The following is an 18,587-nucleotide window of genomic DNA, read 5'->3' as shown; positions in this document are numbered from 1 at the left end:
TGTTTTCATAACTGGATTTTCTTCTGTTGTAATTTTGTTATGAATTTCTATGAGGAAGACAAATTGTATTTGCTGAGTAATCTTGTTGAATCAGCCTTCAGTAGTTAAAGAAACTATCCAGCGTTATGTTGAATTAGGTTGTTTCTTTCGCCTGCCTTTAGCCTTCATTACTAGTACTCCCAATAAGTTCTTCATTTTCTGTCTGGGAAAACATGAAAATAGTTAGAAATCAACTACGTAATCAGAAGTTGTTATATATTCACACAGTAAAAAAACCTACAAAAAGTAATAATGGTTACCATGGAGATCATTTATCTCCTGTATGTGATGTTTTTCTGTAACACGTGTGGGGGCTGTACATCCGCTCAGCTATTGCTTGATGTATATTCCTTTTGGCAAATGACATGTAAAAACTACAAGAAAACAAACAATTAGTAACATCATGCCCTCTCTAGACAAGATAGCTAATCTACAAATAGGACTGACCTCCTCCACTGATAGCGTCATGTAACTATGACAACATAGACGTATATTGTTACATGATCAATACAGTCAATTTATGGTGGCCTCTGTCAGGGAGTATCATTAGTCTGACTAGTACAGGAAACTGTTATTCAATCCACTCATGTTGGAAAACACGAATCGCCAAATTTGATCAGTGAATGAAGAACTCTGAAAGGAGAAAAGTAGAGATATTTGTGAAAATAGTCCATTTAATAGAGTATATACAAGTTAAAGCAGAGGCTTGTTGTATGGTTGTGAATATGGAATGGCAAATCAAAACATGGAGCGGACGTACACGACACACAAAAACTTATGCCGTCATATTTGTACTGAACCATCCGGGGGTCAGGCTGTTTTGTGGATTTGATACGGATTATAAACTTGTGTATTTCGCACACATTTGGTTAACATTTTATTGTAGCTTTTCACTTTGAATTATGCAGTGCAATAAAATGTAACCATCAGGTAGTCATATTCTGACAATTTATAGTCCTCCAAGACACACTCTGACAGCAATATTATGTCGTAAAATTATGTGTGATCATAAAAAATTTCTTGTGGTGTGCAACATTAATAAAAAAAAAAATTGATATGAATTAGAAACCAGGAATTATTCTGTGAAACTGAAACAGCAGTGTTTTTTGTGTGGGTTGTGGGTTTTAATATTTTTTTTTCCTTCAAAGTTTAGTATTTATATGTATTTGAATTAGGCAAGATAAGGAAAGTGTTCCACCAAATATGGAATTTAGATGTTAAATTGTGAATTTCAAAAAACAGCTCTGAGATTGTACTGGACAAAATGAACAATTTAATTTGAAAAGAGGGTCGGTATGTCTATTCCAAAGGGAATGACTCTAAAAACAAATAAATTAGAAATCTGTAAATTTCAAAAAAAGCAGCTAAACGAGGCTTACTGTGGACTGATTGGTGAAAGCTAATTGTTTAGGATGAGTATGCTAAGCTTAAGAGTTTCTGAATACAGGAACAAGTCGAATTCATGTAGTTGCAGAGATTAAGACATACTTTCTTTCTCTAGTCCTCTTTTTTTTCTTGGGAATTTACTCTTTGTTTCCTAACCGTAGATTCCAAAACCTTTAGGCGTTATACCATAGAACATTCAATTCATAACATGCTAATATACTTGTACTTGTAATCTCAGTGAGCCAGATTTATTCAAATAAGTCTAATGGCCGTAGTAAAAAAAAAGTCAAATAGATTTCTTTTGTCTTTTGAAATGAGGTTATTTCATTTGTGTACAATGCAGAATAATCCCATGTGTAGCAGCCATGTAAATCAAAACCTGTTTGAAAAGGTACTCAACACTGCTGATGACTGGAAGAGAAAGGAGGCCTTTTTATTATCATTTTTATATCTGTTGTACTGATGGTTATGTGTTTATAGTTTGTTTCAAATAACAAACAGTCAGAAACAGTTTACATGTAATAGCTGGCATCTCTTTGTGACATACTGTACATGCATTTTTCACCTTTCAAGCTGTCATGGCTGTTCCTTTTGATATTCACACCCCCTGCATGGATGTACAAAGGCTTAGCATTTACATGTTAGTATTGTCTATTGTTGTTTAGTTGGAGTAAAAATCCTTGATACTCCAAACAAGGAAATAACAATAAAATTACTCACTAGCTTTTCCCCACATTGTATTATCAAATTACTCACGTCCCTGATGAAATTACTCTCTAGCCTTTTCCTTTGTATTATAATTCAGAATTGAAGTCATATCCCAATCTAACAGTATGAGTGGAGTGTTTGTCTCTATCAAGGACATTAAATTTAGAACTAAAAGATGTTATCTATTTTTTGTATTATAGGTCGTTTACCAATAGTTCAACATATTCTACAGCAGAGTAACCAAAGGGTACTGCAATCAAATAGATCAATAGATGGTGAGTATATAGTTCTGTTCTATACTGCAAATTGCAATCAAATAGATCTATAGATGATGGGTATAGTGTTCTGTTCTATACTGCTATCAAATAGATCTATAGATGATGGGTATAGTGTACTACACTGCTATCAAATAGATCTATAGATGGTGGGTAGAGTGTATGATACTGCAATCAAATAGATCTATAGATGGTTGGTATAGTGTACTATACTGCAATCAAATAGATCTATAGATGGTTGGTATAGTGTTCTGTTCTATCCTGCAATCAAATAGATATATAGATGGTGGGTATATAGTGTACTATACTGCAGTCAAATAGATCTATAGATGGTGGGTGTAGTGTACTATACTGCTATCAAATAGATCTATAGATGGTTGGTATATAGTGTACTATACTGCTATCAAATAGATATATAGATGGTGGGTATATAGTGTACTATACTGCAGTCAAATAGATCTATAGATGGTGGGTGTAATGTACTATACTGCAGTCAAATAGATCTATAGATGGTTGGTATAGTGTTCTGTTCTATCCTGCAATCAAATAGATATATAGATGGTGGGTATATAGTGTACTATACTGCAGTCAAATAGATCTATAGATGGTGGGTGTAGTGTACTATACTGCTATCAAATAGATCTATAGATGGTTGGTATAGTGTTCTGTTCTATCCTGCAATCAAATAGATATATAGATGGTGGGTATATAGTGTACTATACTGCAATCAAACAGATCTATAGATGGTTGGTATAGTGTTCTATACTGCAATCAAATAGATCTATAGATGGTGGGTGTAGTGTACTATACTGCTATCAAACAGATCTATAGATGGTGGGTATCGTGTACTATACTGCTATCAAATAGATCTATAGATGGTGGGTAGAGTGTATGATACTGCAATCAAATAGATCTATAGATGGTGGGTGTAGTGTACTATACTGCTATCAAACAGATCTATAGATGGTGGGTATATAGTGTACTATACTGCTATCAAATAGATCTATAGATGGTGGGTATATAGTGTACTATACTGCTATCAAACAGATATATAGATGGTGGGTATATAGTGTACTATACTGCTATCAAATAGATCTATAGATGGTGGGTATATAGTGTACTATACTGCAATCAAATAGATCTATAGATGGTGGGTAGAGTGTATGATACTGCAATCAAATAGATCTATAGATGGTGGGTGTAGTGTACTATACTGCTATCAAATAGATATATAGATGGTGGGTATATAGTGTACTATACTGCTATCAAATAGATCTATTGATGGTGGATGTAGTGTACTATACTGCTATCAAATAGATATATAGATGGTGGGTATATAGTGTACTATACTGCTATCAAACAGATCTATAGATGGTGGGTGTAGTGTACTATACTGCTATCAAATAGATCTATAGATGGTGGGTGTAGTGTACTATACTGCTATCAAACAGATCTATAGATGGTGGGTATATAGTGTACTATACTGCTATCAAATAGATATATAGATGGTGGGTATATAGTGTACTATACTGCTATCAAATAGATCTATAGATGGTGGGTGTAGTGTACTATACTGCTATCAAACAGATATATAGATGGTGGGTATATAGTGTACTATACTGCTATCAAACAGATATATAGATGGTGGGTGTAGTGTACTATACTGCTATCAAACAGATATATAGATGGTGGGTGTAGTGTACTATACTGCTATCAAATAGATCTATAGATGGTGGGTATAGTGTACTATACTGCAGTCAAATAGATCTATAGATGGTTGGTATAGTGTACTATACTGCTATCAAATAGATCTATAGATGGTTGGTATAGTGTACTATACTGCAATCAAATAGATCTATAGATGGTTGGTATAGTGTATGATACTGCAATCAAATAGATCTATAGATGGTGGGTGTAGTGTACTATACTGCTATCAAATAGATATATAGATGGTGGGTATATAGTGTACTATACTGCTATCAAATAGATCTATAGATGGTGGGTATATAGTGTACTATACTGCTATCAAATAGATCTATAGATGGTGGGTATATAGTGTACTATACTGCTATCAAATAGATCTATAGATGGTGGGTGTAGTGTACTATACTGCTATCAAACAGATATATAGATGGTGGGTATATAGTGTACTATACTGCTATCAAACAGATATATAGATGGTGGGTGTAGTGTACTATACTGCTATCAAACAGATATATAGATGGTGGGTGTAGTGTACTATACTGCTATCAAATAGATCTATAGATGGTGGGTATAGTGTACTATACTGCAGTCAAATAGATCTATAGATGGTTGGTATAGTGTACTATACTGCTATCAAATAGATCTATAGATGGTTGGTATAGTGTACTATACTGCAATCAAATAGATCTATAGATGGTTGGTATAGTGTATGATACTGCAATCAAATAGATCTATAGATGGTGGGTGTAGTGTACTATACTGCTATCAAATAGATCTATAGATGGTGGGTATATAGTGTACTATACTGCTATCAAATAGATCTATAGATGGTGGGTATATAGTGTACTATACTGCTATCAAATAGATCTATAGATGGTGGGTATATAGTGTACTATACTGCTATCAAATAGATCTATAGATGGTGGGTATATAGTGTACTATACTGCTATCAAACAGATATATAGATGGTGGGTATATAGTGTACTATACTGCTATCAAATAGATCTATAGATGGTGGGTATATAGTGTACTATACTGCAATCAAATAGATCTATAGATGGTGGGTAGAGTGTATGATACTGCAATCAAATAGATCTATAGATGGTGGGTGTAGTGTACTATACTGCTATCAAATAGATATATAGATGGTGGGTATATAGTGTACTATACTGCAGTCAAATAGATCTATAGATGGTGGGTATATAGTGTACTATACTGCTATCAAACAGATATATAGATGGTGGGTATAGTGTATGATACTGCTATCAAACAGATCTATAGATGGTGGGTGTAGTGTACTATACTGCTATCAAATAGATCTATAGATGGCGGGTGTAGTGTACTATACTGCTATCAAACAGATCTATAGATGGTAGTTGAGTGAGGCAAGGTTCAAAATGCTTGCCAGGTATATTAAAGTTGTTCAAGATCAGCAACTTTTCCTTCATTTATGTGTCACCTTCATAAAAAACTTGTGCATAGCAACAACTGTTTCCATAGTAATATGTGTCAACTGCATAAAATATTGTGGATAGCGATTAGCTTCCATAGTAATATGTGTCAACTACATAAAATATTGTGGATAGCGATTAGCTTCCATACTAATATGTGTCAACTACATAAAATATTGTGCATAGCAACAACTGTTTCCATAGTAATATGTGTCAACTGCATAAAATATTGTGGATAGCGATTAGCTTCCATACTAATATGTGTCAACTACATAAAATATTGTGGATAGCGATTAGCTTCCATACTAATATGTGTCAACTGCATAAAATATTGTGCATAGCAACAACTGTTTCCATAGTAATAAGTAATGGACTACATAGATTGATAGTTATTGATGGAGATATAGTTTCTATATGGAAATATTTTTGAATAATTCAAATAGGAAGGAAATAAGCTAAGAAATTAAAGGTAAGATGTACTAATGGTGATTGTACACTGTAATCCTTGATTCATATAAAAAAATGGCGATAGTAAGCTGTTATTGTGAATTATGTAAATTAGTAATATCTCCAGATGAGGGAACTTGACAACCGCTATTTACTTGGCAACCTCTGTGATACTATTGTGTGATGCATCTCCTCAGTAGGAATCAATAGTGATACATTCGGCACTGTACATTCAACTGAGAGATATCCCACATGCTGGCCCATCTGACACAACAATTAACGTATTCCATGATGCTATTGGAGTAGTGTGAATTATTGCTGTTAGTTCATACTATGGTTATTTTACCACTAGAATACTGGAAAGACATATATTACTCTCTGCTCTGCATTCTGATTTCCAAATCAGAAATATCAAATTTTTGTTTTGTGTTGATGTGTGAACCCCCTTTACATGTATTGTGTATAAGAATTGAATTCATCTTCATAAAATTTTTGTTACGACAGTAAGTGTGATGACATCCACCAAACTGTGTGAAATAAAAGAGACAATAAAAATAGCAATGTAATTTCATGAATAAGGCGTGTGACTTGAGAGCAAGCAAATGTGTTGTCTAAAGTTGTACATAAAGCAGTTAGGAATTGAGTATAGCTGTTGTACAGAGTGAGTCATTAGGAGAATTAGGTTTGTAGAGCTAACAGATAGCAGCATTAAACAGAAAAATGGATTACTCACCATATAAACTGAATTGGAATTGGCTAGCAATAGAAGGTGGCAGTAAAACGGTTTATTGAGAGGTGTGAAACCAATAGTTACAGTTTATTTTATGAGTTACACTCACAAAACCTAGCTCTGTGGGTTTGTTTTTTTCCAACTGTTCATGAGAACTGGTGAGATTTCTGAGAATTGATAGATTATGTGGAGTGTGTTAAAAGAAAAGAAAAAATCCCCAATAGAACACAGTGTTTGGAATAACGTTACATTAGGGAAAGAAAAGTCTTCAATAAAACACAATACTAGAGAACAGCAAGATTGAATCAATTTATCACTACATATGGTATATATACATTATACCCTACTAATTTGGCAAAAATACTGAATACAGAAATTTGTGAAAAACTATGACTTTGAAATTATAGTTTTGATATAGTTTCAAAGCCGTGGACTTTTTCAATGATTTAAGTCTAGAATAAACATGTGAATTGCAGAAAAGTTCGGAGGAAAAAAAAAATTTTTTGAGGATAATTTTGAACCATCATGGTTGCAGTGCAGTTCCAGTTAAAAATTGATGTGTGGAAGATGGTGTGAATAATGTAGTGTGGCAGGATAGCTTTCTGTCACTCATAGAGAAGACATCCCCATGGGAATGCTTCCCATCTTGTCATGGATTGTTGTCATTCCCAAAGGCTAGTTTACGGGGATAATAGAGGCTCCACACATAACAGAATAGAGATAACACAATCTGTATCATGCTTCATACCATTTCAAGGTATTACTTTCATTCTTCTACCAAATGAAACAATATCAGATGAAAAGGATATGTTTATTGTATCGCTGTTTGTTATTGTGGACTCCTATTTTCATAAGTTGAATATGAAATTAATATTATGGTACCTTAATATCTCAGTAATATCAGGTATTACAATAATAATAAGGAAATAAATGCATGAATGGGCCCAATTGTCAGATGAAAAAATATCTAATATTTGCACTCGACTAAATTTTGCTACGCGAGAGAAGCCCTTTGTTGCTTTTATTTCAGATTTTGTCCGCCAAGTTTCTCTCGGTAGAATGTTTAGACAGAAATGCCAGAATTGAAGGAATTTCAGATTTTATTGTTCTTGCTTCTCCCAGTACAGAATGTTAAAAAAATAGAAATACCAGATTTCAAGGAATTTCAGATTCTGTCATACTCACTTCTCCCAGGAGAATGTTAAAACAGAAATACTGAAATTGAAGGAATTTGTAGACATTGTGTATTTTTTATTTTTATTTTTTTTTTGCAAATTACTGTTCCTAAATCCATCCCAGCATCTCAGAATTTGCTGATTTCTGTCGTTTGTGTACTTGTTAGAAATGACTTTTATTCAACCCTGTTGTACCATAAATTGTGTAGGAGAAATTCCCCAGTAATTACCACAGGCCTGCCTATACCTCAGCTGGCTTACAACACTATAATGATTTTCATTACAATTTAGATTGTTTTGCCATACTCCCCCCATAAAAACAGTTGTACTGTGAAAATTAAGAATTCCACACAGACTGAAGTCATCAAGAATGGCTGCACATTTAATGTTCATTCAGCGTCACAGCTGTGTATCTTACTATATGTGGAATTGACTTTGTGAATCACAAAGTCGCGGAACGCTGGTCATGGATTGAAAAAAAAAAAAAAAAACGGGAAAAAACAGGGAGATATATCATTACTCGTGCGAGACATCTCTCCAACGTCTACTCAACCATTAGCTTGGTTGCCATGGTAACTAATGTAAATGTCTTTGTGGAGGCAGAAACTGATAAAGATCAGATTATTTGGAGTTGAGGTATGATATGACATAGCCTTACGGGAAGAATTGGATATTTTCACTTTTTTTTTTTTTTTTTAAATGTTATATAGTAACTGTAGCCAGCATTAACAACTTTGGAAATAGTGATTTCCTTGGCATCAGTTTCTAAGTTGTTACTAGCAGGGCAGTATTGTGAAGTTATAGACAGTGTTTAGTCTGTCGTTGTGATCTCACTAAATATACATGTATATATATATAGTGTGTGTGTGTGTGTGTGTGTGTGTGTGTGTGTGTGTGTGTGTGTGTGTGTGTGTGTGTGTATGTGTGTGTGTGTGTGTGTGTGTGTGTGTGTGTGTGTGTTATTTACTTGTATTAGCAACCTTGTTCTGTGATAAAACACACCCCACAAAAAAGGGGAGACTGAGAAAACTTCATTTGTCATATTGGAGATGTTTGTTGGTAGAGCTAGAGTGCAAGTCTCTGAAGCACACAAGTATTGGCAATATATATTCTAACAAACTAATTCACGTTGTGCTGATGTATAAATAGATAGTAGAAAATAAGTCAACATACAACACTGTACAACACTCCAGAAAGGAAAGTGTTTCATTCTAGTTGAAAGCAATAAATATTCCAACTATATTTAAAGATGCTGGCAGTGGAAACGTTATTATTTGCTGTTGGCTCAAATTACACTGTGCTGTTTGTTGAACCAAATAGGGCATGGCAGACCATGTATGCCGGTGATGGTATGTCAAATAAGTGAGTTTCATGCATACCCAAGTCAAGATTAGATATTGTACTGTCATCAGTTATGCCGGATAGTCCACAGCAGAAAAGCTAGACACGGCCAAATTTTGACGAGTAATCTCATGCAGATGATTATGTCAATTACTAAGCTATAGGTTGTTAAATGCTATGTTTGTCCATTTATAATACTAATAGCCATTGCTAACATTTCTACCTAATTTCCTGTCGTCTAAGAGCTGCCCCCAAAACTCCAACAATGATAGCAACAAAATTAGACCCAATTTGAAGCTAGATTGGTCTTTTGAGAGTTGACAAATAAAAGCTTTATCTGTGCTCTCCATGCTGGCGTACTAAGTGTTGGCGTTCTTTCAGGAGGCTAAATTCATTTTCCATTTAATTTCGAGATTAAAAAACAAAGTGTAACTGAAGCCATGCAAAGGTGACAGCAGCGTAATGGTCCCTATATCCCCACCTATTACTGTAACATATTAAAATGAATGTCACTTTCATATAGTCACTTCCTGTGTTAAACACACATCCGCCAAGTTCTCATTACACACGAAATTCTTATAAAATTTTGGAGAGATATTGCATACACATTTTATGTAATATGATATGATAATACACAGATAGAGAATATAACTGTCAATATTCTACATACTAATGTCTGATTATTAATAACCGAGATTAATGAGATATGAAATTAGATTTGATTTGTTGAATGGTTGACTTGGAGATTATATTCACCGTGGACATTTCTTATTGTTGTTCATTATTAACCTAACCATTCAGCTTAAGGTCGGTAATCGTCTTACTGGCAAAGTGATTGCACTGATGAAATGTGCATGGAGAGTAGAGAGAGAGAGAGAAAGAAAGAGAAAGGGGACGTTGTCTTTGGGCGATAACTCCTGCCATAAAATGAACGATTGAAATTAACTGAACTGTATTTAAATATTGTTGAAATTTTTTTTTTAAATTTATGAATTGTTGACATTGATTTATTTCCATCCAAGTATGATATGAGAGTTGTTATATTTCAGTTTGTTTGCATTTCTAAACCGTTGGGAAATTTCAGTTCGTTTGAATTGTATTGTATTTCTTTGTTCAAATTTTTAGATTGTTGTAGTATTTCAGTTTGTGCAAATTTTAAAACCAGTTTGCTAGAATTTCTAAATCGATGATATATTAATTTGTTTGAATTTCTAAATTGTGATATTTCAGTTTGTTCAATTTTCTACACCCGGACTGTCATTGTAATTGTTAGCCTATTGTATGGTTGGTGAAGTGTTTAGTCTATGATATAAATCTCAATAGTGTGTTGCTGCAGCATACCAATCTTTCAGTGAAATATGAATTTGAATTTATAATCGGGTAGTTTTGAGATATGAAGATTGATTAATGGGTGTATTAGTTTAGAATTCATATTTCTAACTCGTGCTGGATGGGGATTTTATTCAACTGAAATACAGTTTGTCTTTATCATTCTACCCGATGAGTCTTTGGCTTGTCTACTGTGTCAGAGTTTAATCTAGTACCTTCATAGCAAATGATGAGTATCTTGTGTGTGCTTGTTTCCATAGATACAGAGGCTGATGCCGCAGCAACAATGATGACCCTAACAACTCCTCCTGATCAGCGTGCAGCAGAACGTGAGTAATATTCTTTTTCTTTTCTTTTCTTTTTTGAAATTTACGATATGCAAAGGTATGAAATATTGAAAGTTGAATATAAGAAAGCAATGCATGCAAAGATATGAAAACTGGTGGGCATGATGGCGGTGGCGCCATGATCCAACGATAATGAGAAGCCCTATATGCTGTAAAATGAGATGAATGTGTAGGGAATGAGAATGTTTTCCAAGTAACAGTCAGAGAAGATTGCATGACTTGAGGTCAGGAGCGTTCCCCTAGGCCACAATTTACAGCATTCTCACTGACTAGGCCCATAATTTGCACACTGTAATGGTTGTACTGCTTTGGGTTATGCAAGTAACTCTAGAGCCCCTGCCCACACAGATTTATCAACTTGCCTGACATTTACCTTTTCTCTTTCTTTGTATTTCTCTTCTTTCTGTAGATGCTAGACTAAAGCTTGAAACAACCAATTTATCAGCATCTCAGCTATCAAAGGACTTCCAAAAATGGACGGTATCAGGTACCGCTGTGTCCCCGCTTGGAAACATACGAGACCTCAGGCCGTGGTCACTCAACAACAACATGCAAGATTACAAGAGACGACCAAGGTGTGATTTGGTTTGATTTTTTAGTCATAGTTGAAGTTTTATTTCAGGCTCCTCGAAACTCGTGGAAAGTTGTGGAATTTCAGAATTTACTGTCGTAAAGTGTCGATTTTTGGAAAACATGCTTTGTGATGTATCGTCGTGTATTTCATACATTTGCGACCTGTCTTTCACTGGTCAACACTCTGGAATATTACCAGAGTTGATCTGGAAAGTTCTCCAATTTTGTCTGACCACAATTGTAAGAACCCTGTACCTGTACTTGTCAACTGGCTCACACCAAAATGTCATTTGAACTAACATCATCAAGGAATGAAATTTTATTAATTCAATGTAGATTGATGCAAATCCTGTGGCTATTTTATATCGGTGTGTTTCCATATATGCAAAATATACTGGATCAATACATTACACAAGAACTTTATCCTTGAGTACAGTCACTTTGTACAGGAGTTGCTGGAGGGCGTCCATGTCATAAGATTTGACACACCTTATCTTTTGTCTGGCAGTAAAACATTTTTACATCAGTTTGTGTAACATTTTTGTTTGCAGACTGTCACATGTTCTGTCTCTTATCATCTGTAGAATGACTTCCACCCCGGCACTGAAAGGCAGACACAAAATGTCCACCCCACCATGTAACGAAGACCACACGTACAGTATGACATCAAGTCCTTGTGGTGACCCAACTGAAAATGGAAGTTATTCTTCAAACGATGACCCTGTAGAGAGTGATGTAAGCGATTTCACTGATGAAGATACCGATTATGAAATGGAACATGATGGCAAAACACCCAGTGATAGTGGGTATATCAACGATGACGGTTTTGAGGAGGAGGATAAACATGTACGGCTCCAAAATGACTGTAACCTGCCGATTAAAAAACGTGTTCCACGAGTCATAAAGTTGCCAGAGTCTGATGAGGAAATGCGAATAGTGGAAGGTGCTGACGCATTGCTGAATCTAGCCGGTATCAAAACAGGAATAATACCACTCCGATCTATTAGCCCAGTAAACAATAATAACCACTCTGCCATCTCTATTTCTACTGCCACAATGTCTTAAACATACTCTAAGCTGTGAAATGATGACACACCAGGGCTGAGTGCAATTTCTAATTTGTTCTGTGTTTAAGGGCTGATAGTCAGAGACATGAGAGTTGCAAAGACGTTTGCATCCACCAGTGTACCGGATGGTGTTAGCCTGATTAGAAAGACAGCTAGGTCACTAAAAGGGACATTACCAGTGACTACCGACAACTAAAAATGTCAGTACGAACATGATGCTGCCATACATACATACATACATACATACATACATACATACATACATACATACATACATAGATACATACATACATACATACATACACACACACACACATACATACATACATACGTACATACATACATACATACATGCATGCATACATACATACGTACGTACGTACGTACGTACGTACGTACGTACGTACATACATACATACATACATATATACATCAACAGACAGACAGACATGCATGCATGCATAACACGCACACACACACACACACACACACACACACACACACGCACGCACGCACACATACATTTATTTGATAGGAGTTACTCATAGATGTTCAGGGAAATTTGTAAGTTAGTAGGGAGATGGACTTTCATATTTTACACATGGAGAAAAAACATTTCCATGTGAATGGGAGGTGCTAGGTTGGAATCATTGCCAAGGATTTTTTTCACACAACAGTACAGTGCGGGTAATCTTTCGTAGTTTCCTTTCATTATCCAATAACTGCCATGCATTCATTTCCTTACCTACAGTATTACAAAACAAGAAATAAAAAAAACACACTGTCAGTGGGGTTTTTTCGTTAGATTTAGGACGAGAGATGTTTCCAGGACGGTAGTGGTCTTTAGTAGCCAGAAAAAACAGATGCAATATTTGAGTAAAGACTCAGAGTATAGGATGCCAACTCAGTTTTAAAAGTACGAGATGAGATTTGAGAGATTCTCGTGAAACGAGAACTAGGTAGGTAGATAGCAAGATAGATAACAAGCCAAAAGAGCAGTAATTTATAGAACCAGTGAGCCACCAAGAGATTTTGTGGTGATTTCAGTAAAAAAAGAGAAACAAACATAGTGAATAATTATGTAATCCGTAGTCGGTAGATAATGATATATAAAGGAGAAAAATTTGCGATGAAAATTTACGAAGATAATGAATTGACGATGCAAGAGATTACTGTGAAAACTGATTGTAAAAATAAAAACAATTAAAAAATGGCAATCAATATGTAACGACAATTTAGAAACTATTTTTTAATTTAATGAATTAGACATTATTAACATAACTCTTTTGAAAATGATGGATTTTTAGCAGATTATTAAAAATAGACCAAAACAGGACAAATACTGTGATGACAATATTGTTGATTGACAAAAATCAGTATTGTGTATTTTTGTGTAGGCTTTACCATTTCATATGAAACCATGGAGGTCAGGATGTGATCCTGGCAGGGTTTGGGGTTTTTAGGGGGAAATAAATAAATAAATAAATGAATGACGTTAGAAGTTTAGTTTCTACATACATGCTAGGAAGTATGAACATGTTAAGTAGAAAACAATCCTAGATAATAGTTTACCTAATTTAAATGCTGTAATTGAGCCCTGTACAGAGAAAAAAAAACAACTGCTTTCTTTTTTTCCCTGTCAATTGTAAATTTTTTTTTCTTTTGTAAGTTGAGAGCAGAGACAAGAGGAATTGCACAATTAATCAACAATGCACCATATCAATGTCTTTATCTGCACTTTTCTTAACGATAAAGTAAAGACAAGAATTATTTTTCTGATCATGTTATGTTTTGTACATTCATATGTGCATAATTTGTACATCTGACAAGCATTGTGGTATGTCTGGGAAGAGCATGTGCAATGACCTTTGACCTGTGTTGACTGTTTTGACTATGCATATAGATGAGTGGTCAAATGTCATCAGTAGGGGGATACACAGTGAAGTTGTATGTTATCTGGAGTCTTTGGCCAATCAGATTATTATATGTTGTAAAAATTGTATCCTTTGTGTTGTGTATTTCGTTAAAAAAGACGACACAGAATGAAAAAAAGCCAAAGACAGACAAACAGATAATTGATAAAGAACTTCTGGTACAGTTTATCGGCAGTAATGTTCCAGGCCATGGAAAAAATTGAATGGAAGTATTTTTACTGCGACACAAAATATAATATCAACTAGGTACTAGGGAAGAATTGATATCCTTCCCAGTGCATACCATGCTGATACGCTGATCCAAAATTCTAAATAATTCCAGTGTCTTTTAATTTTGATTGCCTTTGTAAATAATTTTCTGTTTCTGACAGTATACTTCTGTCAGTTGCCAGGAAAAAACAACCAAACAACACATTTTAAGTCTTTGTACAGTTTTTTTTTGTAAGAGGGTGCCAAAAAGGGGAATTTTGTACTTGACAATGGAAGTGTGGTTGCCATGACAACAGAGACAAGTCAATGTAGTGTCTTGATCATAATACTGATAACGGTTTTCAGTAGTTTCAATTGAGATGATGCAACTGAGCTATCACTTCCATATGTCAGTATCTGTAGCAACATTTTCAAAAAAAAAATTGAAAGCTGAAAGTGAAATGGTGACGGGATTGCAAAATGCACAAAAAGAATTGCCAGATTTGTTTGTGTGTGCATAAAAGAAATGCCAGCTAATGACATATTGTGATATACCTTGGGATTTTTTTGTTTCACTTTGAGTACAGTTGATAGAGCACAGCAAGAGAAAAAGATGAACATCCGATAATATAGATCAAAACACTTGATATTTCTGTTTTGGTTTTTTCTTCATTATTTTTGACACTGCCATGTCTAATAGAAAGCTAGCTTTATTTAGAGGTATACAAAATATATAGGTAAATACAGTTTACTATGGTGTAGATGAACTCAACAAGAAACACAGAATAGATATATTTCTTCTTCTTTTTTTTTAATAATCAGAGCTTATATCCTTTATGTATGTATGTATTTGTAAGTCATTTGTGTAATGAAGGGATGGAATATAGCAGTGGAAATGACTTGGGCTACTATCATTGGAGTCAGTCATTACACTACGATCTCAAATAGCCAGTAAAATGACTAGGGCTACTATCGATGGATTCAGTCATTCCGCTATATTCTCAAAATCAATTCAAATCTACATTGCCGAAGTGAATGATTGTCGGCAACTTTTATGTGTCATGTGGGAGTGAGAGACAAAAAACTGTAATCAATCAAGAAACTGAAATTTCAATACACTTTTTTTTGCGCATTTTGTTGGACTAGTTTCAGCTGCTGTACAAATTGTTCAACGTATTGTCAAATCATAAAATTTCTACTACCGTATACTGCCATAATTGCTATTATTACTCATAAAATAACTCATACTATGGTGTGAAGTTTTTGTTGACAAGATGGATGTATTGTCAGACTCTTCAGAAGATGGTGGCAGAAACTGGTCCTACATTCTGATAGTATTTGTCTGTTTGTTTTTTTACACAGAGAGTAACTGCCAGACATAAACAGAGCCAATTTTTATTGTAATGAAGAGAGTAGATTTATGTTGCATTTTTTGCTGTCACCATCTTAATGTCCAAAAACTGATATCACATGTATATACTAAAAGAGGAAATAAAAACTCTAAACTTGGTAATCTGGTGTGCGCAATATTTTTTGTTTATTCCTGACCATGTATATTACAAACTAACATCTTGACAGTATAAATCCCCAGAGTAGGCTATCCTCCCCTATGGTTGGCCTACCTCCCCTATGGTTTGCCCACCTCCCCTATGGTTGGCCTACCTCCCCTATGGTTTGCCTACATCCCCTATGGTTGGCCTACCTCCCCTATGGTTTGCCTACATCCCCTATGGTTAGCCTACCTCCCCTATGGTTGGCCTACCTCACATATGGTTGGCCTACCTCCCCTATGGTTTGCCTATATCCCCTATGGTTGGCCTACCTCCCCTATGGTTGGCCTACCTCTCCTATGGTTGGCCTACCTCTCCTATGGTTGGCCTACCTCCCGTATGGTTTGCCTACCTTCCCTACAGTTTACCTAGCTCCCCTATGTTTGTCCTGCCTATCCTGTGGATGGCCTACCTCCCTACAGTAGACCCACTTCCCCTATGTTTGCTCCCCCTTCCAGCTGGCCAACCTCTTATCTAGTTGGCTTGCCTCTATCTACTACAGTTGGCCAACTACTCCGCACCATTGACTTTGAGGGTTTATCTGATATGATTGTATTCAGACAAAAAAAATTGCTTATTGAGGGCCCATACAAGTTATCATTGAAGGATGATTTATTTATTTTTTATATCAAATTCCATGATTTGCATAATTATCCTATTATAGACTTTCATCTTGGGTATAAGGAGAGTGATAAAAATTGTAATGATTAACAAATATCAGAGTAGTGTTTTACTCATAACATGGGTGTTAACACTCAAATAGTGTCATTGTAAAAAAACCACCTTATTTTGAAAATTACAATTTTACACTAAAAAAGTGTCCAGGTCAAAGGTCAGTTATTTCTGAAAAGAAAACTTATATCTGTGATCCAATAAACAGAGCCCATAACGTATATTGTTTTATTTAATATTTATTTATTTATTCATCTTGCTTATACAGACAATTCAATGCCCAGCACTGTTCTCTCAGTAACCCGTCATGTAAACTGCACAAGCAAACAAACAAACAATCGACTAGAAAGGTAACATAAAATGTGCATATTACAAGAAAAAAAACACCTCGCACATAATAGAGCAAACATTGAATAAAAGTTACTATTTGACCTTGAAGATAGAGGTCAAGGTAAAAGATCATGGACTCAAAAGAAAAACGCTTACCTCAGACTTGGATGTCAAGACTAGAGCTTTCCATGTATGCATGTTGGGGGACATAAGTCAAACCTATAGACATCCCAGCACTGTGTCCATGAGAGGGGGGGGGGGGGCTACTAAAGACTCAATTTTCACTGATATAATGAGGGGGGGAGAAGATGGTAGTTAGTGCCTTAATTTTAAAAAAAAATTACAATGTCCACATATCTTGATTGAAACTCAGCAATTTATTAATATATTTTGAGAGAATGCAGCAAAATGGAATCATTTTATACTTTAATTGGCATCTTGTCATTAGTGTTTTGAATTTCAATTTTTTTTATGAGGAAATGGACTGAAACATAAGATGTTCTTTATAATTATATAATAAATCATTCAAATAACAATGCAATGAGAGTAATGATGAAAGTCTGCATAATGACTGATTGACCTTGGTATCAATGATTGTAAATATTGTGTTCTCATACTGATATATCTCTTGTCTGTAAGAAATTTGGTGAGATGAACTGTGCTCAGTTTTAAAAAAAAGTGAAAAAATAGATAATGTTTCGAGAATAACCTTTATTCTGAGTCCTCACGATTCGGAAATTGTGTGGGAATTAATAGGCATGATATGTTCCTGTGTAAAGCCCGCCCTCAACAATCTTTAGGAGGTGAATTAATATTTTAAACAAAGGTATCAGTATATTTGTCACAAGAGGGCGAACTTCAAAGTCGTATGGAAGAATTGTTGCAGCGGGTGTATGCATTATTCATTATCACAAATATGTTTTTACAAAAGCTACTTAAATATAATCTTCATAAACTGGTGTGTGCATAATGTCTTGTAAGAAGATGTAATGTGATGTTTCTGTGCATTTCAAAGACTAATGGTTCACAAATTTTGCAAAATCTGGGCATATTTATAATGTTTTTACCATACACAAAATTTGATAGTGCTGTCTTTTATATAAAAGAATAATTTTTTTTTGACAAATCAAAAAACCTCATACAGATATCTGACAAGTTTCAGTTGAAATTTACATACTATTAAAATTTGACAACTTACCACAATTTTGCCAATATTTGATAATTTGTGTGTATGCCTCTTTGGTATTTAGCTGAACTGACACGAGTCTTACTCCATGCATACTATTTGGGTCACCACTTGATATACAGCTACTTTACATTGGAGAAGGTGCATACTAATA

At 34.8% G+C, this 18,587-nt stretch overlaps 1 protein-coding gene across 2 annotated transcripts in view; it reads left to right on the top strand.

Annotated features, from left to right (window-relative positions):
• LOC144453325 (forkhead box protein N3-like) overlaps nucleotides 1–12,805 on the top strand; it is a 54,686-nt gene extending 41,881 nt beyond the window's left edge. For both annotated transcript variants that reach the window (XM_078144586.1, XM_078144587.1), the window contains 4 exons: nucleotides 2,334–2,408; nucleotides 10,846–10,914; nucleotides 11,342–11,507; nucleotides 12,090–12,805. In XM_078144586.1, the coding sequence (XP_078000712.1) occupies nucleotides 2,334–2,408; nucleotides 10,846–10,914; nucleotides 11,342–11,507; nucleotides 12,090–12,570 (791 nt within the window). In that variant the 3' untranslated portion in view covers nucleotides 12,571–12,805. The remainder of the gene's footprint in view (nucleotides 1–2,333; nucleotides 2,409–10,845; nucleotides 10,915–11,341; nucleotides 11,508–12,089) is intronic.
• The last annotated feature ends 5,782 nt before the right edge of the window (nucleotides 12,806–18,587 follow it).

The sequence above is a fragment of the Glandiceps talaboti genome, chromosome 2, assembly GCF_964340395.1.
Source record: "Glandiceps talaboti chromosome 2, keGlaTala1.1, whole genome shotgun sequence".
NCBI lineage: Eukaryota > Metazoa > Hemichordata > Enteropneusta > Spengelidae > Glandiceps > Glandiceps talaboti.
The sequence above is the reverse complement of the archived record's forward strand: the minus strand, read 5'-3'. Positions and strand labels throughout refer to the sequence as shown.